Genomic DNA, 24,396 nt, shown 5'->3' with positions numbered 1-24,396 from the left:
CAACTACGTTCGACTGGCTGTATCTGTAGTACGTTGATTGTGTTCTATTTTCTAAGTATGACTGGAACCATTTTAGCACCGACCCCCCAATTCCGTACCTTTCCATTTTTTTAGTAATAATTTGCGGTCCACTGTTTCGAATGCCCGTTTCAGGTCTATGAACATAGCTCCCACAATCATTCCCTCCCCAATAAATTTTTTCCATTCCGATGTGATTTCTTGCACAGCATTTTCACAAGATCTATTTTCTCGGAATCCATATTGTTCATTTATGAACAGGTTATGTTTTTCAAAATATTCGATAAGCTGTTTTGATACGATTTTTTCTGATATTTTTTCATATTGTGGGAGTATGTTAATAGGCCTAAACTCCTCCATTTTCGTCGTATTTTTTACTTTTGGAATCGGTATAATTTGCGAGTGTTTCCATTTACTTGGGACGTGACCTTTCATAATAGATTCGTTCATAATTTGTCTAATATTACTTCCCATGCACTTGTTAGCCAATTTCATTATTTTTGTTGATATTCCGTCTCTGGTGCCATTTTTATTCGGTAAATCTCCTATTATTCTATTAAATTCCTTTTCCGATACAGTGTGAAAATCATTGAGCGATGTATTTGTATATTTCTCAGAATCATTATCTATTTCTATTACTTTAAAAGTTCTTAAAATTTCTTGAACGCTACTTACAAAATAGCTATTGAATTTGTTTGCTATATTATCATCTCCATCTATCTTAATATTATTCATATGTATTTCGCTAGGCAATTTTGCTTCGCTAGTTCCATTCATCAATTTCTTTAAAGTTTTCCAGATCATTTTACTATTTGTCTTATTTTCATTAATTTTTTCGCCATAATATTTCAGTTTTGCGTTTCGCATTGCAGACACCACTTTATTTCTCGTCTGTTTATACTTTAACCAATCATTTTCATTTCCAGTATATTTGGCTATTAAAAATAGCTCTCGTCTTTCTAAGATTAATTGTTTGATACTACTATCGAATCATTGTTTTGCCCTTCTGGCATTTTTTTCGTTAATCCACTTTTCAGGGGCTAACTCGTCCACTGTTTTAGCAATTGTATAAATTAATTTTGTCGCAGCATTTTCTAGGTCGTTTGTATCTAAAATTGTATTGAAAGTACTAAATTCAGATAACACTTTCTCTTGAAATGTTACTTCGTTGAAATCTTTAAAATTACGCTTTAATATTTTGTCGTTTCTTTGTATATGTCTATCTGTTTCCAACTCAAATTCGATTAGGGCATGATCGGTTATTCTCACGTCATTCACTACTTTCAAAGACATATGATTGTTACAAAACACTAGATCAATGATGGTTGATGACCTTTCATTAATTCTCGTCGGTTCTTTTACATATTGCTTCATGCCAAGTCCTGAAAAAGCTCCGAGTAGTTTGTGTGAATAACATGAGTTCTCATTGACATTTATGTTAAAATCTCCCATGCATATGCAGTTACGTTCATTTTTAAAGTTTTCACATATGTCTTCTTTAAACTCTATAAATTCCGATATATTTGCCTTCGGAGAACGATAAGTTACTATGATCACCCCTTTAAAGCTTCTAACATTTATTTTAATACCGATTGCCCAGCAATTATTGTCAATTTTTTTATTTACAGATGTTTTATATTTGATATCGCTACGGACATACCCCAAAACCCCTCCCGTTGTTCTTTTTTCAGAGTCACACCTCAAGATTCGATAACCTGGTACATGAATTTCCTCATCATCTATTACGTTTGTCTAGTTTCGGATAGCGCTATTATTGCCGGCTTTTTCACATTAATCACCAGATCCACTATTTCATCTTTATTTCTCAATAAACTACGGACATTCATATATACGACTGGCGATTTATATACGGTTGTATTTGGTAGAGATCTTACGAAATCGCGACATTTCCTATTTTGTATCTGTTCATAAAATATTTGTGGGAAGAGCACGATTTATCTTTCACATGGTGTTCAATTTTTTCGTTCGTAAGTTGTAATTTCTCTTTGTGAGTCCAACAGCTGATACATTTGAATTCCGTAGCTCGACATTCCTGTGTACTATGATTTAGTGAGCATTTTCCGCAGACAATTGGTTTCTTACAATTTTTCGCGATATGATGAAAACCCCAACAATTGAAACATCGCTTGACATTTACATATTCTGTTACTTTACACCTATTCCAGCCTAAGTTAACAAATCCTCTTTTTATAATATTTTGATGCATATTTTTGCCCACCTCAATGACAAGTGACATTTTATTATATTTTGTGATGACCCATTTATTTATTATTTTCAGGTCAACTCCACCCGCAATTACATCCCATTTATTTTGTTTCAGTAGATCTCTCGCTATTACCTCGTTTGTTTTTTCATTATAGTCAATATCAATATTCGTCACTTTTATCTGTGGTACATATTTTTTTGGAGTTAACACTTTATATTCAGCGCCTAACTGCTCACCCATATAGTCAACTAGTTTCTTCGTTTCCAGTGGATTCTTGCAGTCAATCACGACTTTTCCTTTTGATGATTTTTTAAACTTACACACATCTATTGCGAGATCTGTCAGATCAATGTTGTTTTTTACAGCTGTTTCCGTTACTTCAGCGCTTACATTCGCAATGAGTTTCACAATTATCACGGAATCGCCATACACCGACCTGTGCGGTGTTTGCGCGGTTACACTGGCATACGTCACAGCATCTGCGTTGTCAATGTCGATTGAAATCGAGGGCGAGCGGAGCGCCGGGGAGGGGGAGAGAGAGAGAGATTGATTGATTGCGTTTATTCTTTAGCAACAGCTACATTGTTTTTCGCTTCCATTACATTCATTGCGCATTGTTTTTCACATACACAATTACATTGCGCTTCTTTTGTTCCTGTTTGGGGAGGGTCTAATCTTTAGAGTGGATGTGGGTGAAGAATCAGGTGAAGGATATGGTGGGATTAATCCGGGTGAAATTTAAACTCACTGTTCACTTTTCTGTAAAAGTTTAATGGGGCCACGTGCCACCAAAGTCGAAGTTTTACACAATTGTTTAATAGTTAAATTGATAATGTACTGGTTTTGTTCGCTGAATGTTCGATTCACAATTATTTAGCTCTGTTGGGTAACTTAATAAGGAAATCCTCCTTATATCTCTGATGGAGATGTACTTGGGGATTCACTTAGGTGATGTACTGGGGTAGAATTAGGAGAGGTACTTAAAGATTTACGCGTTACTGCACTCGATGGCTGTCCACGGTAGACTAGGGCGAGTTTTTTGGGCTTCCGGGGTCAGCTCGAGGGCCTAGTGACCTGAGGTGTCGCTGCTGACCTTTTGGCCTGACCGGGGGCCTTCATTACGAATTTGGCGCTGAACATTCGCGTTTCAAACAGTTCCCTTGAGCCACATAGCAAATTTTCGAGTATTTCGTTGTTTAATTGCACTCCTTTGTACATCGCGTTATTTTCGGCGAAGCTGGTTCGTCTGAAGGGTACCCGCAAAACTCCCCCTCTTCGCCTCTCACCACCAGCATTACTATCATTTTTCACTGGCCATTCGCCTTCCATCGTAGCTGCATGCACATATTTTATGACATTCATTCGAAGCCCCTGCTCCACCGACAAGAATGATAATGCAGTCAGCATATCCACTTTAGTTCGGCGACTGCAATGCAGAATACTCCTCATTCCCTTATTCTGTAACTTCTGCAGTTCCTTTAATCGTGTTTCGTCCACTGTATAAAGAATTGTGCTGCAATACTCGAAATGTGGGGCTATTATGCTTTTATACACCATATTTCTGGCCATCCTACTCAAATTATTACCAATCCGGTTCAATATCCCGATCTTCTTACCCACTTTCTTGACTAGGTACTCCACATAGGCTTTAAAGGTAAGGTTACAATCGATTAATATTCCCAGATTTTTTAATTTGCCAACGTTTTCAATTTCAAACCCATTCTTGCACATAACCCTGACATTTTTTCCGATGTTCTGTTTTCTATTTTTAATAATCATGAATTTCATTTTTGCGGTGTTCATTTTCAATTTATTTTCCACCAAGTAATCCTCCAATATATGAAGTTGTTCATTCATTTGCCTTTCCAGCTTTTCAGAGCTCGAGTCACACACATACAAAACCATGTCGTCAGCAAATAATCTCATATTAATCTTCTTTATAGTACATTTTAGTATATCATTTATATAAATTAAGAATAATAATGGTCCCAACACCGATCCTTGAGGAACTCCGGACGTTACTTCTAACCTATTAGATTTCGTTGCTGGGTAGCTCACGCTTTGTATACGTTCGCTTAGGAAGGAACTAAATCAATTTCAGACCCTCCCGCCAATACCATAGTTTTTCAGTTTTATCAATAGGACATTTCGATCTACCGTTTCAAATGCTCGTTGCAAATCAATAAATATAGCTCCCACTATATTTCCTTGATCAATGGTCTCTCTCCAGTCAGACACCAGACTTTGTACAGCTTTTTCGCATGATTTCTTTTCCCTGAACCCAAATTGTTCCTTGATCAATAGGCTATTTAGTTCCAAATAGTTCATTACCTGTTTCGCCACTATCTTCTCTAAAATTTTTTCATATTGCGGAAGCATATTGATTGGCCTAAATTCTTCAGCATTATGAGTATTTTTAATTTTTTGTATGGGCGTGATTTCTGAGTGTTTCCACTCTCTGGGAACATATCCCTTCTCCAATGAATCATTTAGTATTTCACATAGTTGATCACTCGCAGTTTCTGAAACTAATTTTAATATGCAACTCGAAATTCCTTCGCTAGTGCCACTCTTTTTTGGCAGAACCTGCAGCATTTTTTCCAGATCCGTTGGCATTATCAAATTGAAATTCTCGAATCTCTGTTCAGTGAGTATCATCATTTCCATTCGAGACTCGCGATTCGCAATGCTATTTATGTTATCTTTTACGCTGTTTATAAAATAATTATTGAACGCACTCGCAATTGCCGCTTCATTCGTGATCGTAATCCCGTTGATATTTATTTCATCCGGTAATGTACTAGCTTGTTTTTTGTTTAGAATATTTTTCAATGCTTTCCACATTTTGTTCTGATTTTTTCTATTGTTATCAATTTCGTTCTCATAATATGCCCTTTTTCTTTCTCTGATATGAGAAACTACTTCATTCCTTTTCTTCCTAAATTTATGCCAGTCATCTTCTCCATTACGTGTCATAACAACTTTGAACAAATTTTGTCTCTCCCTTATCAATTTCTTCACCTCGTCGTTAAACCATTTTTTATCCACTATTCTGGTTTTTATAGCCCTGTTTCGCAGAGGAGCTTCCGAGTCAAGTGTTCGAATTATGGTATCCACAAATATATTTGCTTTGTCATCTACATTAAGAATGTCATTTTCAGTAGAAGATCTATGTTGCAAATTCATCTTTAATTGTTCTTTAAAAATCTTAGCGTTAAAATTCTTGAAGTCTCGGCTTTGTCTTCTGCTTATCGGATTATCGATCGTCGTCATTCCAAGGCTAAACTCTATTATTGGATGATCCGTTATTTTTGGGTCATGTATGACGCTAGCATTGACTTCAGTATTACTAAATAACAGATCAATTGTCGTTGCGCTATTTACATCTATTCTCGTTGGCTCTTTTATTAATTGCTTCATGCCCAGTGCTGCAAAGACATTGTTCAATTTTCTCGAATAATATCGATCGCTGTTTAAATCGATATTAAAGTCGCCAACGCAAATACAATTTTCCTGTCTCTCAACAGACTCACAAATGTCTTCTATATAGTTGATAAAATCTGAGTCACTCGCACTTGGTGAGTGATATGTCACTATTAGTACTCCGTTAGATATGTCACTAACAATTTTTACCCCAATGGACCAACAATTATTTTCAATCTTACTGTTCACAATTTTCACGAATTTGATGTTGCTTTTTATCAGAAGCCGCAGTAGCTGCTTGCGCCATGTGTATGCGCAAAAACGTCAGCGTACAGCTGCGGGTTTATACAGGGTGGTCCGATTAAGGGTGTCGATTCTGACCAGGCATGTTTTGGGGGTGATTCTGAGCAGAAAAGTCCTTTTCCACTTTTCGCTCGGACGCACCCCTGCAGAGATATGGGGGTGAAAAGAACGGCCAATGGGGCGCGAGCATTGTGGGGCACTCCGTCCGTGTGCCGCCGGTAAGCAGTGTGTGTGCTTCCCCTTCTCCGCGGCCGGACGTTCCATGCCGCTAGTGAGTGAGAGAGAGAGAGAGAGAGAGAGAGGGGGGGAAAGATATTTCAAGACAATCCTTTCGCGGGAGGGGGGGGGGCTGGGGTGATTAAAAACCAATTATTATTTATATTAGTATTATTTATTAAAATACAAGATTCTGAAAACCACGGGCATCCCCCTTGGCATTCCGCAGCAAATTGTTTAAATATTAATTATCTCATTATGCAGGGGGCCTACAGCATTTTGTTAAGAGATCTTTTTTATTGCAAATTAAATTTACAACAAGAAAGGTCTGTTTGAGATGGAGACGAGGTTGCGGTGCCGATTTGGGATCGGTGGGAAAAATAAAAAGACACGAGACACGTTAGCTGATGGGAGATGTACTATTTAATTTATTGTAAAACAATTTGAGGCGTAACCTCGCGTCTTTCGAGAGAACTTTGTCACAATAGAGTTTATTAATTTCAATTCACGCACTGCTGGTGATGTACTAGAACAGTTATAGAGCACGCGATTGAAAAATTGAGGTTTTCTTGGAGATATTTGATTTAGAGATAGCTACAAAAACTTGAACGTCTGTGGTTCGTCAAGGATGTAGATGGACTGAGGCTCAGAAACGTCCGTTGGGCGTACGAGTCGTAGCGCGTGGTGATTTTCTCATCCCTCTATAGGGTGATTAGAAAAACTATTTAAAATTAAGTTTTCTGGAATGTTCGAGAATATTTACTGGAGGATTGGGTGATCTCTCTCTCTCTTTTAAACATCCCGGGGCCCATTCATCATCAGGGATGATGAATTATCTCTCTTGAGTTTCTCTTCTACGGTGGATGGCTTTGGTAGGTGTCTACTCCTCTTCCTGCTCTGGCTCCTCTTCTGGAGGTTGTTCTGCTGGAGGTGGATCTGTCGGTAGGAGGCAGAGCTTGGCGATGGGTCTTTTGAAGATTGAGCTGGTGCTGGTGATCCTCTCTAAGATGGGAGTTCCATTTTGTTGTGTTGGAACTGATGCTTTTGAGGTCCTGATGGTTGCAACTCTGGTTAGGCCATCTGCTCCTGGGTGAATTTCTATTACTCTTGCGAGGGGCCATTTTGCTGGAGGATAATCTTCGTCGATCATCAGGACCATGTCTCCAACCTCGATGTTCCTCTCTCTCTGGTTCCACTTATAGATGGCTTGATATCGTTGGAGACACTCTCTAGCCCATCTGGACCAGAACTGCTGGATTTTTTGAGTAACCAGATTCCATCTTTGTAGTTTTCTGGGCTCTCTGTTGAGGAGGGTTGGTTCTGGTATGATCTGGAGTGGCTCACCGATCAGGAAATGTCCTGGGGTGAGTGCTTGGAGGTCTTCTGCGTCATCCGTCATTGGAGTGATTGGCCTCGAATTCAGGCAGGCCTCGATTTGGATGAGGATGCTGTTGAGTTCCTCATAGGTGAATGTTGATGATCCGAGGACTCTCTTGAGGTGGAACTTGGTGGATTTCACAGCTGCCTCCCATTTGCCACCAAAGTGGGGTGCTCTCGGTGGTGAGAAGCTCCATTGAGTCCCCTGTGTGGCGAGGGCAGCTTGAATCTCGAGGTTCTCTCTCGAGGGTTGATTGTACAGCGTCTTGAGTACTGAGGCTGCGCCAACAAATGTAGTGGCGTTGTCGCTGTACATCACTTCGGGGATTCCTCTTCTTCCGGTGAATCTCTTATATGCCCCTATGAAGGCATCTGTCGTCTGCCTGGACACGAGCTCGAGATGAACAGCTGATGTGCTGAAACAGACAAAAACTGCAATATGCACCATAGATGGTTGGGCGTTTGTAGGCCGCCATTTGAGAATGGGAAGTGGACCTGCATAGTCCACTCCCGTGTGGAGGAATGCTCGTGTTGGTGAAGTTCTAACAGCCGGCAGTGGTGCCATTCGCTGTTGAGCCTGGCGTCCTCGGTGTCTGATGCAGATGGCACATTTCTGGATATGGGCTCTGACAGTGCCTCTGCCACCGATGATCCAGTACTTCTGTCGCGTGAAAGCTAGGGTGAGTTGTGTCCCACCGTGCAGAGTTTTTCGGTGAGCTTCTTCGAGGACTAACGTCGTTAGTCGAGACTGTCGAGGCAGGATTGCTGGGTGAATCTCTTCGGGATCCAGCTGTGAGTTTTTGAGACGGCCTCCTAGTCGGATAATTCCGAGTTCGTCTAGAGTGGGCGTTAACTTTGCCAGAGGATGACTCCGTGGTACTTGAGCGTTTCTCACGAGCAACCTATGAACAGAAGCAAAATATTGAGCTTGAGTTATTTTTACCCAGAATATCCTGGCCTCGGTGAGTTCTCTGATGGTGAGGACGGGCGTCTGGGGAACTGGCTGTCTTCTAAATCGCTCGATTGCTCTGTTCAGTGTCGCTGTTACTTGGAGTACCTTTTCCATTCTGGAGTACCTGTTGAGTAGTTCGGCTAAGGCATTGATCTTCATGGCCACTGGATAGGACGGTGACGGTCTTGCTTCGGTTGCTGCTACTGCTGGGACGTCTTCTATTGAGGAAGGCCATTCCTGGGGATCCTGATTAATCCATTCAGGTCCGGTCCACCATAGGGGATGTACTGCTAGCTCTTGAGGAGCTATTCCTCTTGAGGCACAGTCGGCTGGATTCTCCTTGCCGCTGATATGTCTCCAGCTTGCATCTGGGAGTGAGTCCTGGATTTTGATGACTCGGTTTTGGACGTAGTCTTTCCATCTTGAGGGGTGTCCTTTTATCCATGCCAGGGTTACCATAGAATCTGTCCATAGGTGAGTTTCTACTTCCCTGAGGTCGAGCATCTCTTTGGTGATGACCACTAACTTCGTAAGCAGGACAGCTGCGTTGAGTTCAAGACGAGGAATGGTCATACGCTTGATAGGAGCCACTCTTGTTTTTGCGCAGACCAGTACTGTTGAAGTAGGCTCATTGAAGTTCTCTGTCCTGAGGTACACTACTGCACCCATTGCTGCGGTGGAGGCGTCTGCGAATCCATGGATTTGGATTCTCTTCGTCTTGGATGAAATTCTCAACCATCTCGGTACTGAGATTTGATTCAGCGTATTGAGATTGAGCCTGAAGTCTTTCCATTGGCGTTGATAGTCTTCTGGTAGAGGTTCATCCCAGTTGAGTTTTAACTTCCATAGATCCTGGATGATTATTTTTCCTCGAGTGACTACTGGTGCGATGAGTCCCAATGGATCGAAGAGTTGAGCTATTTCTGATAGTGTTGTCCTCTTCGTGAACACTGCTGAATCAAACTCCTTTGATTTGTATTGGAATGTATCAGTGGTTTGATGCCAATACAATCCAAGGACTTTGGTGATAGGCTCTTGGAATTGGATTATCGATTGAGTTGATGATATTCCTAATGTCTCCAAGGCTTGTGGACAGTTGCTGCTCCACTTCTGGAGTGGAAACCCGCCTGCTTGGCAAAGACCACTTAGCTGCCAGGCGATTTCTCTGAGTTCTTCTGCGGTTTCTGCTCCACCATAAATGTCATCGACATATCTGCCTTTGGTGAGTGTCTCAACTGCGGCAGGATATCGATGGCCTTCGTCCTCTGCTAATTGCTGGAGCACTCTTAGAGATAGCCATGGAGAACAGTTGAGTCCGTACGTAACTGTGGTGAGCTCGTAGGTGATGAGCTGTTGTTGCGAATTGTGCCACAGTATTCTCTGGAGATTCCACTGGTCCTTGTGAACGTTTATCTGTCGAAACATCTTGACTATGTCTGTTCCAAAGACTAGTTTGTGCTTTCTCAGCCATGTCAAGACGTTCATCGTGTCTGCTTGGAGCTTCCCCCCAGGATAGAGGATATCGTTGAGGGATATTCCTGATGAGGTTTTGCTTGAGCCGTTGAAGACTACTCTCAATTTCGTAGTGAGTGCGTCTTCTCGTAGAACCCCGTGATGCGGTAGATAGTATGCTGTGGAGGGTTCTTCTTCTATTGGTGCTCTCCTCATGTGTCCTAATGTCTCATACTCATCGATGAAGTCTCTATAGAGCTTGGCATAATTATCGTCTGCCTTGAGACGACGTGCAACTGACTGTAGTTGCCTTGAGGCTTTGAGCTTTGAGTTGCCGAGTGCTTCTGCTGATGTCCTTAGAGGGAGTCTAACTGTATAACGCCCGGTCTTGTCTCTTGAGTGCGTGGACGTAAATATTTTCTCACACTGGAGTTCATCTGGTGATAGCTCTGAGTTCTGCGTTGTGGGTAATTCTTCCTGGGTCCAAAATCTTTGAAGAAGCTCTAGGAGTTGTTCATTGGTGGATTCCTTTACGGCCGATAATGAAATCCTTGGTGAACAACCTTTGCATTCGACTGGTCCGGATAGGATCCATCCGAATACGGTTTGTTGGCCAACTAATTGAGTATTACTGGAGCTGACTACTCTCTGCTTGAGGATCCGCCCATAGGTATCAGCTCCTAATATGATGTCTATTGGCCCAGGTTTGAGATAGTCTGGATCGGCTAGTTGAAGACCTTGGAGTGGGTCGATCCTTGGTGATTTGCAGGAGAAGGATGGTAGCTTCACGGTGAGTTTCTTGAGGACGTGGGCATCAAGGTCAACTTGTTCTGACCCGTCGAGTGCGTAGAGTGTAATTGAAGCTACTCCTCTCGTGCGTCCTGCGTTCGTCTCTGCGATTCCGATGAGCTCAATTGATGATGACCTTATTGAGAGGTAGAGAGATTTTACTAGTTGCTCGGAGATGAAGGATAGCTCTGATCCTTGATCGAGGAGCATTCTTATACTCAGTGTGAAGCCTCTTGGAGATTGGATTCTTGCTTGGGCTGTGGCTAGCAACACACATTGGTGAGTGTCTTTTGATAGGTGACTCCGCTGATTATTGAGTATCTTCTGATTGCGTGTCTCTTCTGCCTTACTGATCGTTGCCGTGTTGAGCGTAGTCTTTGGTGATGTACTTCTCGAGTCTGTTGAGTTGAGTGCGATCAGTAAGGGTTCTGATTAAAGTGAATGATTTTTATGTACACTCACTCCAATCTGTCGACTCCTTCTTTGGAGGTGCAATCTCTGCCTTTGAGGTGGAAGCTACTGGCTCGTTCTGTTGCACCTCTCCCGAGGTGTGTGGGCTGCCTCCGTGGATCAGCGTGTGGTGCCTGCGTTTGCAGGTGAAGCACGTCTTTTGAGTCTTGCACTTTGAGAAGACGTGTGGCCCTAGACAGTTAAAGCACAGTCTGGTGGTTGAGACGAAGTCGTTCCTCTGGATCGGTGATAGGGCTATAAATTTGTCGCAATTCGCGATGAAATGCGACCCCTTGCAGTAAGCGCAGTTGTTACTGGGCTTTGTTGCTTCCCGATGATCAGCTGATTGAGTTGAGGCTGTGAAAACTCTTCGTGTCCCTTGAGGAGATGCTGGTCGTGGTCGTTGAGTCTGAGTCTTCGGATGGAGTCGTTCTCCTGCGTTGATACCTCGTGCGCACGACTCCACGAAGTTGGTGAAGTCCTTGAGTGATGGAAAATCCTTGGAATCCCCTACTTTGAGTTCCCATGCTCTTAGGGTCTCTGTGTCCAGAGATCTTCTCAATAGATGAACCAGCATCTGTTCCAAAATCTGGTCTTTTGGAAGCTTGGTTGTGGTGATCAGCTGATCAAACGTCTCCAGCGTAGCTGCTGCGTTCGAATTGAGGTTCTCTGCGTTCGCCTTAGTGATTTTGGGAAGACTGAGGACCCTGTTGAATAGAGCTTGTGCTGCTAATCTAGGATCCTCATATTTCCTCACTAATTTGTCCCATGCCTTCTCATAATTCTCCTCGGTGATTGTGAAGGTGGACAATAATTGAGAGGCTGGTCCCTTGAGTGCTTCCTTGAGACGAACCAGCTTCTGTACTGGTGGGATTGAGTCGTCTTTGCCCACCAGTGATTGGAAGAGATCTCTAAATTGGCTCCATTTAGAGTGACTTCCATCAAACGTGATGAGTGAGATACGCTTTAATTGGTTGGCCTGCTTCGTTGAGGTGGATGCGTTCGCCTCCTCTTTTTTAAGTTGCCCTTTCAGTTGATAAATCAACTTTGAGCAATCTCGACGCCATGTGGTGGCCCTTTTATACCCCTCATAGGCCAGGTACTCTTGAGTGGGAAGCAGGTTGACCGCGAATTCCTTTTGAATGGTCACTACCTCGTTCCAGTCAGCTTCCAGCATTTTCTCGTGGCCCTCGAGTTCATCTAACGTGAGCCTAGTTATTTGAGTGGCCAGTTCCAGCAGCTCCTTGTGCAGGTCACTAAATCCACGCAGCTTTGTTCGGATTTGCTGGAGCTGGAAGTTTTGTAGCGCAGACAGATTCAGCGGGTCCGGTATTGGTGGCACCCCAATACATGATTCCCGCGTCTTGATGCGAGTTGGAGTGGGCTCTGGTTGCTTTTGCTCTGAGACGTCATCATTAACCTCTAATGATGACGGACCTGGAGTGGGCGTGTCCTCTGTAGCTTCGGACACTCTAATACTTGGACGAGCAAAATTAGCATCCGCATCTTTAAATTGATCATCGAGAATCTCTTCGAGATCGTCTGGGTGTTTTTGGTGTAAGTCAGACATGGTTACTTACTTGGTGAGTAGCTATTTGATTTCTACTTTACCTAATGCTGACTTATTCACACTTGCGGTCGGTAATGTAGAGTGCTTACTTGGTGATGCCGCTTTCTGAGGTCGGTTGAGTCCCACTGAGGTTCGGCTGAGTTCGGCTTCACGAGGTGTTCCGACGATTCGAAGAAGCACGTTGAGTCCTGGGTGTCGGTGTTTATGGTTGAGTACGCCTGAATGTAAACACTAGACCCAGTGTTTGGTGATGTTCTCTGACCTTGTCCTTTTGTTAGGCCCGTGAGGAATGTTGACCGCACGTACCTGAGTGTCAATTATCACTGCACGAACTTTCCACTGAACAAAATTCACGATGTAATTTTTCCACCGATTTCCCAGATCCGGCTCGAAGGACCAAATGTTTGAGATGGAGACGAGGTTGCGGTGCCGATTTGGGATCGGTGGGAAAAATAAAAAGACACGAGACACGTTAGCTGATGGGAGATGTACTATTTAATTTATTGTAAAACAATTTGAGGCGTAACCTCGCGTCTTTCGAGAGAACTTTGTCACAATAGAGTTTATCAATTTCAATTCACGCACTGCTGGTGATGTACTAGAACAGTTATAGAGCACGCGATTGAAAAATTGAGGTTTTCTTGGAGATATTTGATTTAGAGATAGCTACAAAAACTTGAACGTCTGTGGTTCGTCAAGGATGTAGATGGACTGAGGCTCAGAAACGTCCGTTGGGCGTACGAGTCGTAGCGCGTGGTGATTTTCTCATCCCTCTATAGGGTGATTAGAAAAACTATTTAAAATTAAGTTTTCTGGAATGTTCGAGAATATTTACTGGAGGATTGGGTGATCTCTCTCTCTCTTTTAAACAGGTCTCTTGACAAAATCTTGTAAAAGAGCCTCTTATCAGGATAATTAATAATAAACAATGCATCTCTACATTGCCAGGGGATGGCTCGCGATTTTCGGGGGAATCCGGCGCAATAAACGCGTTTTCTTGATTATCAACTAAACAAATGGATTTACGGCCTTTTGTCATAAGAGATTTGTTGCAGAGAATCAAATTGTCTACAATAAATGTCTTATGGCGGGTCCCGTAAATCCATTTGTTTATTCAATAAATCGATTTGAAATTTAAACAAACACCGCGATTAATTAATAAAAGAAGACGATTTCGCGATTTTTATCTCAAATAATTAATATTTATAATTGAATTCCCGGCAAAAAATGCGTCTTGACAAAATGTTGTAAACCCATTTGTTTACAAGATAATTGTCAAAACGTGTTTTTTTATGGAAAAATCCCGAAAACCACGGGCATCCCCCTTGGCATTCCGCAGCAAATTGTTTAAATATTAATTATCTCATTATGCAGGGGGCCTACAGTATTTTGTCAAGAGACCTTTCTTGTTGTAAATTTAATTTGCAATAAAAAAGATCTGTTTAAAAGAGAGAGAGAGATCACCCAATCCTCCAGTAAATATTCTCGAACATTCCAGAAAACTTAATTTTAAATAGTTTTTCTAATCACCCTATAGAGGGATGAGAAAATCACCACGCGCTACGACTCGTACGCCCAACGGACGTTTCTGAGCCTCAGTCCATCTACATCCTTGACGAACCACAGACGTTCAAGTTTTTGTAGCTATCTCTAAATCAAATATCTCCAAGAAAACCTCAATTTTTCAATCGCGTGCTCTATAACTGTTCTAGTACATCACCAGCAGTGCGTGAATTGAAATTGATAAACTCTATTGTGACAAAGTTCTCTCGAAAGACGCGAGGTTACGCCTCAAATTGTTTTACAATAAATTAAATAGTACATCTCCCATCAGCTAACGTGTCTCGTGTCTTTTTATTTTTCCCACCGATCCCAAATCGGCACCGCAACCTCGTCTCCATCTCAAACATTTGGTCCTTCGAGCCGGATCTGGGAAATCGGTGGAAAAATTACATCGTGAATTTTGTTCAGTGGAAAGTTCGTGCAGTGATAATTGACACTCAGGTACGTGCGGTCAACATTCCTCACGGGCCTAACAAAAGGACAAGGTCAGAGAACATCACCAAACACTGGGTCTAGTGTTTACATTCAGGCGTACTCAACCATAAACACCGACACCCAGGACTCAACGTGCTTCTTCGAATCGTCGGAACACCTCGTGAAGCCGAACTCAGCCGAACCTCAGTGGGACTCAACCGACCTCAGAAAGCGGCATCACCAAGTAAGCACTCTACATTACCGACCGCAAGTGTGAATAAGTCAGCATTAGGTAAAGTAGAAATCAAATAGCTACTCACCAAGTAAGTAACCATGTCTGACTTACACCAAAAACACCCAGACGATCTCGAAGAGATTCTCGATGATCAATTTAAAGATGCGGATGCTAATTTTGCTCGTCCAAGTATTAGAGTGTCCGAAGCTACAGAGGACACGCCCACTCCAGGTCCGTCATCATTAGAGGTTAATGATGACGTCTCAGAGCAAAAGCAACCAGAGCCCACTCCAACTCGCATCAAGACGCGGGAATCATGTATTGGGGTGCCACCAATACCGGACCCGCTGAATCTGTCTGCGCTACAAAACTTCCAGCTCCAGCAAATCCGAACAAAGCTGCGTGGATTTAGTGACCTGCACAAGGAGCTGCTGGAACTGGCCACTCAAATAACTAGGCTCACGTTAGATGAACTCGAGGGCCACGAGAAAATGCTGGAAGCTGACTGGAACGAGGTAGTGACCATTCAAAAGGAATTCGCGGTCAACCTGCTTCCCACTCAAGAGTACCTGGCCTATGAGGGGTATAAAAGGGCCACCACATGGCGTCGAGATTGCTCAAAGTTGATTTATCAACTGAAAGGGCAACTTAAAAAAGAGGAGGCGAACGCATCCACCTCAACGAAGCAGGCCAACCAATTAAAGCGTATCTCACTCATCACGTTTGATGGAAGTCACTCTAAATGGAGCCAATTTAGAGATCTCTTCCAATCACTGGTGGGCAAAGACGACTCAATCCCACCAGTACAGAAGCTGGTTCGTCTCAAGGAAGCACTCAAGGGACCAGCCTCTCAATTATTGTCCACCTTCACAATCACCGAGGAGAATTATGAGAAGGCATGGGACAAATTAGTGAGGAAATATGAGGATCCTAGATTAGCAGCACAAGCTCTATTCAACAGGGTCCTCAGTCTTCCCAAAATCACTAAGGCGAACGCAGAGAACCTCAATTCGAACGCAGCAGCTACGCTGGAGACGTTTGATCAGCTGATCACCACAACCAAGCTTCCAAAAGACCAGATTTTGGAACAGATGCTGGTTCATCTATTGAGAAGATCTCTGGACACAGAGACCCTAAGAGCATGGGAACTCAAAGTAGGGGATTCCAAGGATTTTCCATCACTCAAGGACTTCACCAACTTCGTGGAGTCGTGCGCACGAGGTATCAACGCAGGAGAACGACTCCATCCGAAGACTCAGACTCAACGACCACGACCAGCATCTCCTCAAGGGACACGAAGAGTTTTCACAGCCTCAACTCAATCAGCTGATCATCGGGAAGCAACAAAGCCCAGTAACAACTGCGCTTACTGCAAGGGGTCGCATTTCATCGCGAATTGCGACAAATTTATAGCCCTATCACCGATCCAGAGGAACGACTTCGTCTCAACCACCAGACTGTGCTTTAACTGTCTAGGGCCACACGTCTTCTCAAAGTGCAAGACTCAAAAGACGTGCTTCACCTGCAAACGCAGGCACCACACGCTGATCCACGGAGGCAGCCCACACACCTCGGGAGAGGTGCAACAGAACGAGCCAGTAGCTTCCACCTCAAAGGCAGAGATTGCACCTCCAAAGAAGGAGTCGACAGATTGGAGTGAGTGTACATAAAAATCATTCACTTTAATCAGAACCCTTACTGATCGCACTCAACTCAACAGACTCGAGAAGTACATCACCAAAGACTACGCTCAACACGGCAACGATCAGTAAGGCAGAAGAGACACGCAATCAGAAGATACTCAATAATCAGCGGAGTCACCTATCAAAAGACACTCACCAATGTGTGTTGCTAGCCACAGCCCAAGCAAGAATCCAATCTCCAAGAGGCTTCACACTGAGTATAAGAATGCTCCTCGATCAAGGATCAGAGCTATCCTTCATCTCCGAGCAACTAGTAAAATCTCTCTACCTCTCAATAAGGTCATCATCAATTGAGCTCATCGGAATCGCAGAGACGAACGCAGGACGCACGAGAGGAGTAGCTTCAATTACACTCTACGCACTCGACGGGTCAGAACAAGTTGACCTTGATGCCCACGTCCTCAAGAAACTCACCGTGAAGCTACCATCCTTCTCCTGCAAATCACCAAGGATCGACCCACTCCAAGGTCTTCAACTAGCCGATCCAGACTATCTCAAACCTGGGCCAATAGACATCATATTAGGAGCTGATACCTATGGGCGGATCCTCAAGCAGAGAGTAGTCAGCTCCAGTAATACTCAATTAGTTGGCCAACAAACCGTATTCGGATGGATCCTATCCGGACCAGTCGAATGCAAAGGTTGTTCACCAAGGATTTCATTATCGGCCGTAAAGGAATCCACCAATGAACAACTCCTAGAGCTTCTTCAAAGATTTTGGACCCAGGAAGAATTACCCACAACGCAGAACTCAGAGCTATCACCAGATGAACTCCAGTGTGAGAAAATATTTACGTCCACGCACTCAAGAGACAAGACCGGGCGTTATACAGTTAGACTCCCTCTAAGGACATCAGCAGAAGCACTCGGCAACTCAAAGCTCAAAGCCTCAAGGCAACTACAGTCAGTTGCACGTCGTCTCAAGGCAGACGATAATTATGCCAAGCTCTATAGAGACTTCATCGATGAGTATGAGACATTAGGACACATGAGGAGAGCACCAATAGAAGAAGAACCCTCCACAGCATACTATCTACCGCATCACGGGGTTCTACGAGAAGACGCACTCACTACGAAATTGAGAGTAGTCTTCAACGGCTCAAGCAAAACCTCATCAGGAATATCCCTCAACGATATCCTCTATCCTGGGGGGAAGCTCCAAGCAGACACGATGAACGTCTTGACATGGCTGAGAAAGCACAAACTAGTCTTTGGAACAGACATAGTCAAGATGTTTCGACAGATAAACGTTCACAAGGACCAGTGGAATCTCCAGAGAATACTGTGGCACAATTCGCAACAACAGCTCATCACCTACGAGCTCACCACAGTTACGTACGGACTCAACTGTTCTCCATGGCTATCTCTAAGAGTGCTCCAGCAATTAGCAGAGGACGAAGGCCATCGATATCCTGCCGCAGTTGAGACACTCACCAAAGGCAGATATGTCGATGACATTTATGGTGGAGCAGAAACCGCAGAAGAACTCAGAGAAATCGCCTGGCAGCTAAGTGGTCTTTGCCAAGCAGGCGGGTTTCCACTCCAGAAGTGGAGCAGCAACTGTCCACAAGCCTTGGAGACATTAGGAATATCATCAACTCAATCGATAATCCAATTCCAAGAGCCTATCACCAAAGTCCTTGGATTGTATTGGCATCAAACCAGTGATACATTCCAATACAAATCAAAGGAGTTTGATTCAGCAGTGTTCACGAAGAGGACAACACTATCAGAAATAGCTCAACTCTTCGATCCATTGGGACTCATCGCACCAGTAGTCACTCGAGGAAAAATAATCATCCAGGATCTATGGAAGTTAAAACTCAACTGGGATGAACCTCTACCAGAAGACTATCAACGCCAATGGAAAGACTTCAGGCTAAATCTCAATACGCTGAATCAAATCTCAGTACCGAGATGGTTGAGAATTTCATCCAAGACGAAGAGAATCCAAATCCATGGATTCGCAGACGCCTCCACCGCAGCAATGGGTGCAGTAGTGTACCTCAGGACAGAGAACTTCAATGAGCCTACTTCAACAGTACTGGTCTGCGCAAAAACAAGAGTGGCTCCTATCAAGCGTATGACCATTCCTCGTCTTGAACTCAACGCAGCTGTCCTGCTTACGAAGTTAGTGGTCATCACCAAAGAGATGCTCGACCTCAGGGAAGTAGAAACTCACCTATGGACAGATTCTATGGTAACCCTGGCATGGATAAAAGGACACCCCTCAAGATGGAAAGACTACGTCCAAAACCGAGTCATCAAAATCCAGGACTCACTCCCAGATGCAAGCTGGAGACATATCAGCGGCAAGGAGAATCCAGCCGACTGTGCCTCAAGAGGAATAGCTCCTCAAGAGCTAGCAGTACATCCCCTATGGTGGACCGGACCTGAATGGATTAATCAGGATCCCCAGGAATGGCCTTCCTCAATAGAAGACGTCCCAGCAGTAGCAGCAACCGAAGCAAGACCGTCACCGTCCTATCCAGTGGCCATGAAGATCAATGCCTTAGCCGAACTACTCAACAGGTACTCCAGAATGGAAAAGGTACTCCAAGTAACAGCGACACTGAACAGAGCAATCGAGCGATTTAGAAGACAGCCAGTTCCCCAGACGCCCGTCCTCACCATCAGAGAACTCACCGAGGCCAGGATATTCTGGGTAAAAATAACTCAAGCTCAATATTTTGCTTCTGTTCATAGGTTGCTCGTGAGAAAAGCTCAAGTACCACGGAGTCATCCTCTGGCAAAGTTAACGCCCACTCTAGACGAACTCGGAATTATCCGACTAGGAGGCCGTCTCAAAAACTCACAGCTGGATCCCGAAGAGATTCACCCAGCAATCCTGCCTCGACAGTCTCGACTAACGACGTTAGTCCTCGAAGAAGCTCACCGAAAAACTCTGCACGGTGGGACACAACTCACCCTAGCTTTCACGCGACAGAAGTACTGGATCATCGGTGGCAGAGGCACTGTCAGAGCCCATATCCAGAAATGTGCCATCTGCATCAGACACCGAGGACGCCAGGCTCAACAGCGAATGGCACCACTGCCGGCTGTTAGAACTTCACCAACACGAGCATTCCTCCACACGGGAGTGGACTATGCAGGTCCACTTCCCATTCTCAAATGGCGGCCTACAAACGCCCAACCATCTATGGTGCATATTGCAGTTTTTGTCTGTTTCAGCACATCAGCTGTTCATCTCGAGCTCGTGTCCAGGCAGACGACAGATGCCTTCATAGGGGCATATAAGAGATTCACCGGAAGAAGAGGAATCCCCGAAGTGATGTACAGCGACAACGCCACTACATTTGTTGGCGCAGCCTCAGTACTCAAGACGCTGTACAATCAACCCTCGAGAGAGAACCTCGAGATTCAAGCTGCCCTCGCCACACAGGGGACTCAATGGAGCTTCTCACCACCGAGAGCACCCCACTTTGGTGGCAAATGGGAGGCAGCTGTGAAATCCACCAAGTTCCACCTCAAGAGAGTCCTCGGATCATCAACATTCACCTATGAGGAACTCAACAGCATCCTCATCCAAATCGAGGCCTGCCTGAATTCGAGGCCAATCACTCCAATGACGGATGACGCAGAAGACCTCCAAGCACTCACCCCAGGACATTTCCTGATCGGTGAGCCACTCCAGATCATACCAGAACCAACCCTCCTCAACAGAGAGCCCAGAAAACTACAAAGATGGAATCTGGTTACTCAAAAAATCCAGCAGTTCTGGTCCAGATGGGCTAGAGAGTGTCTCCAACGATATCAAGCCATCTATAAGTGGAACCAGAGAGAGAGGAACATCGAGGTTGGAGACATGGTCCTGATGATCGACGAAGATTATCCTCCAGCAAAATGGCCCCTCGCAAGAGTAATAGAAATTCACCCAGGAGCAGATGGCCTAACCAGAGTTGCAACCATCAGGACCTCAAAAGCATCAGTTCCAACACAACAAAATGGAACTCCCATCTTAGAGAGGATCACCAGCACCAGCTCAATCTTCAAAAGACCCATCGCCAAGCTCTGCCTCCTACCGACAGATCCACCTCCAGCAGAACAACCTCCAGAAGAGGAGCCAGAGCAGGAAGAGGAGTAGACACCTACCAAAGCCATCCACCGTAGAAGAGAAACTCAAGAGAGATAATTCATCATCCCTGATGATGAATGGGCCCCGGGATGTTTAAAAGAGAGAGAGAGATCACCCAATCCTCCAGTAAATATTCTCGAACATTCCAGAAAACTTAATTTTAAATAGTTTTTCTAATCACCCTATAGAGGGATGAGAAAATCACCACGCGCTACGACTCGTACGCCCAACGGACGTTTCTGAGCCTCAGTCCATCTACATCCTTGACGAACCACAGACGTTCAAGTTTTTGTAGCTATCTCTAAATCAAATATCTCCAAGAAAACCTCAATTTTTCAATCGCGTGCTCTATAACTGTTCTAGTACATCACCAGCAGTGCGTGAATTGAAATTAACAAGCTTTAACTGTAAAATTCTCTCAAGGACGCGAGGTTACGCCTCAAATTATTTATAATAAATTAAACAGTGCATCCCCCAACAGTCTAACGTGTCTTGTGTCTTTTAATTTTTCCCACTGATCCCAAATCGGCACCGCATACTCGTCTCTATCTCAAACAAGATCTCTTAACAAAATACTGTAGGCCCCCTGCATAATGAGATAATTAATATTTAAACAATTTGCTGCGGAATGCCAAGGGGGATGCCCGTGGTTTTCAGAATCTTGTATTTTAATAAATAATACTAATATAAATAATAATTGGTTTTTAATCACCCCAGCCCCCCCCCCTCCCGCGAAAGGATTGTCTTGAAATATTTTTCCCCCCCTCTCTCACTCTCTCTCTCTCACTCACTAGCGGAATGGAACGTCCGGCCGAGGAGAAGGGGAAGCACACACACTGCTTACCGGCGGCACACGGACGGAGTGCCCCACAATGCTCGCGCCCCATTGGCCGTTCTTTTCACCCCCATATCTCTGCAGGGGTGCGTCCGAGCGAAAAGTGGAAAAGGACTTTTCTGCTCAGAATCACCCCCAAAACATGCCTGGTCAGAATCGACACCCTTAATCGGACCACCCTGTATACATTTAGTTTTCCATGATTTCGCGCATTTTTTTTTATTTCTGTTATTTTTCCGGGAAAAAACATGGCATATAGATTTTAGGATTCTCTCGCCTTTTTTATAATGTAAAAATGCCCAAATCTTCATTTCTCTTTGCATAAAAAACGATATTATGCAAGACCACGCCCCTTTTCCTCAATTGTTCTAAAAAAAAATCAACCCGGACATTTCGTTATTGTGTTGCCCCCCCTTACATTCCGTCGTCCGGGAATTTAGGTTGGCATTAGTTGGATGGGTCTAAAATAGGTACATCGGCAAATAATGGTACACAAAGTGGCGGCCATTTTCCCCAGCAGTTTTGAAACTACAGGAAGTGGCGGCCATTTTCCCCAGCAGTCTAACCTAAACCTGGCAAACTAAACCTGAAAAAGAATTTAAAAAATTGACCTGGAAGTAAAAATAGTCATGAAGAAAATAACCTAGAACTTGAATATCAAACAAAAAACGTGGAGAAAAACCTGAAAATAAAAATCAATAATAGAAAAATAATAGACTCAGTCTAAAGAGTCAAATAAACCTGAAAAATAATGAAAAAAATTAATCTAAAAGTTAGGAAATTCTAGAAAAAAAGAATTGTCAAAAAATGAAGGAAAAGACGAATTCAGCTTTTTTTTTCAAATCCAACTAGGCTGAACCATGTCAACGAGGTCGAAACTGTTGTGGGAGTTAGAAAGACGGAAGAGGCAAAACAAGGAAGGAAGACAGTTGTTAGAGGAAGCAATAAGCGGGGGCAGTCGAGGAAGGCAGAATGCTGAGAAGATGGAAGCAAACAGGGTTGCTGCAATGAGGGCTGAGCTGCAATTGTTGAGGGAGCAATTGAAAGGACAACAGTCAGGACAGCAAGATGATAAAAAGGAGCCGGATGGCGAAAGCGACGAAGAGGCGAGGAATAGCAGCAAGGAGAGCGAGGAGGGTCAAAAAAAAAGGGGAGGAGAGCGTCAAGCCGAACGGGACGCAATGTTAGTATTTTTCCCCATATTTTTAAAAATTTTCCATATTTTAGATATGTAGTGGAGCGTGGGGCAGAATTTCGCAGTAAGCAAATGTGGTAATCTAAGGGAGATAGGACATTTTTCATGAGGTCCTTTTTTGTAGAGAATTTTACAAGCTACAAAAAGGGTTTTCATCAAAAATGTCCTATTTCCCTTAAATTACAAGATTTGCCTACTGTGAAATTCTGCCTTGTGTTCCATTTTGCCCCACGCTTTCCTAACAAATAATGGTAATGATTTCGATGTTTCAGCTACTGGAAGACGGAATTCAAAAAACTCCAACGGACGATGCAGGAATCCGTCACTGCAGGAAACACAAGAGGGGAAGCAGCAATTCATCCAGGAGGGAGAGATGTCTCAATGAGGCACCTCAGAGGCAGAGGACAAATGCCAAGTGGCAGGGGAGGAAGAGGGCAATTCCACTCACAAGGATTGCAAAGGAGAGGCCAATTTTACGAAGGTGGCAGGGGCGGGGAGCGAGAGGACGCGGCCCGAGAGGTCCTCAAAGAGGGAGGGGATATGGCCAGAGAGGGGGGAGAAAATTGACCTTCATCAATTACATTAGTTATTAATAAAAAAAAGATGGAGCCAAAGAACAAAAAAAAAAGACTGGTAGTAATAGATAGATTTCTTAACAAAAATGGTTGTTATATGATATTTTATTTATAATTATAATACTGTAATGAAGAATTACGATAATAAAATAAATATAATATAACTACTAAGGAATATATTAAATAAGGATTAAGAAACATCTAATGTAACAAAAAAAAATACTGGTCATTTAATAAAAAACAAACATGATTAAAACTAGAGGACTATCAATTTGTTTAACCTAACGATGGAAAAAGACTACATAAAACCTGAAAAAAATTATGCACCTGAAAAGAATAAAAATAATAACCCTGAAAAAAAGAAGAAATTACATAAACCTGAGAAAATATCATAAACCTGAAAAGAATAAAAATAATAAACCTGAAAAAAATAATATGAACCTAAAAAAACTAAAAATAATAAACCTAAAAAAAATATGAGGAACCTAAGAAGAATAAACATGATAAATCTGAAAAAAAAATCTACAAAAAAAAATTATCTGCTCTTAAGGAGTGACTGCCAAAATTTTCCTATTCTTCATGTTTTCTGTATATTTCTCGGGAATTATCGCATATAATACCACAAGAGCTCCGAAATTATCGGATATTTCCCGATAGGTTCGTTGCAAACAAATGAACGTGTCAAGTTTTCCAGAAAAATCACTCGCGCTTCGCGCTCGTGATTTTTAAACTGGAAAACTTGACAAGCTTATTTGTTTGTAGGAAATCTTGGGGGAAATATCAGATAATTTCGAAGTTCAAGTGGTATTCGGGGGATTATTTTTTGCAGGTCTATGATAGATAAGAATTATTGTTTGATCAATCATCGTTTTTTTAAAATAAAATTGAAAAAAAAAATGAAATATTTCTACGGAAGTTATCATCTTTTTTTTTTAATTTAACCCTAGAATGTTTAATGACCGATCCAACAATCGAGAATCGTTTGCAGGTGATTGATAGATGA

At 43.1% G+C, this 24,396-nt stretch overlaps 4 protein-coding genes across 4 annotated transcripts; 3 read left to right on the top strand and 1 right to left on the bottom strand.

Annotated features, from left to right (window-relative positions):
• Nucleotides 1-24,396, top strand: LOC135163931 (uncharacterized). The gene is made up of 5 exons (XM_064123838.1): nucleotides 1-28; nucleotides 22,476-22,806; nucleotides 23,091-23,361; nucleotides 24,156-24,222; nucleotides 24,341-24,396. The coding sequence occupies exons 2-5, from the start codon at nucleotides 22,484-22,486 to the stop codon at nucleotides 24,394-24,396; spliced, it is 717 nt and encodes a 238-aa protein (XP_063979908.1). The 5' UTR covers nucleotides 1-28; nucleotides 22,476-22,483.
• Nucleotides 7,068-12,777, bottom strand: LOC135163933 (uncharacterized). Its single transcript, XM_064123840.1, has 2 exons — nucleotides 11,220-12,777; nucleotides 7,068-11,155 (listed from the first exon to the last, which is right to left on the bottom strand). The coding sequence occupies exons 1-2, from the start codon at nucleotides 12,775-12,777 to the stop codon at nucleotides 7,068-7,070; spliced, it is 5,646 nt and encodes a 1,881-aa protein (XP_063979910.1).
• LOC135163388 (uncharacterized) lies at nucleotides 16,683-20,086 on the top strand. The gene is made up of 2 exons (XM_064122786.1): nucleotides 16,683-19,357; nucleotides 19,885-20,086. Exons 1-2 carry the CDS (start codon nucleotides 16,898-16,900, stop codon nucleotides 19,948-19,950), a joined length of 2,526 nt encoding a protein of 841 aa, XP_063978856.1. The 5' UTR covers nucleotides 16,683-16,897; the 3' UTR covers nucleotides 19,951-20,086.
• Nucleotides 19,985-20,797, top strand: LOC135163932 (uncharacterized). Its single transcript, XM_064123839.1, has one exon. The coding sequence runs from the start codon at nucleotides 19,985-19,987 to the stop codon at nucleotides 20,795-20,797; it is 813 nt and encodes a 270-aa protein (XP_063979909.1).

This window comes from Diachasmimorpha longicaudata, chromosome 6 (genome assembly GCF_034640455.1).
Source record: "Diachasmimorpha longicaudata isolate KC_UGA_2023 chromosome 6, iyDiaLong2, whole genome shotgun sequence".
Classification (NCBI taxonomy): domain Eukaryota; kingdom Metazoa; phylum Arthropoda; class Insecta; order Hymenoptera; family Braconidae; genus Diachasmimorpha; species Diachasmimorpha longicaudata.
The sequence above is the reverse complement of the archived record's forward strand: the minus strand, read 5'-3'. Positions and strand labels throughout refer to the sequence as shown.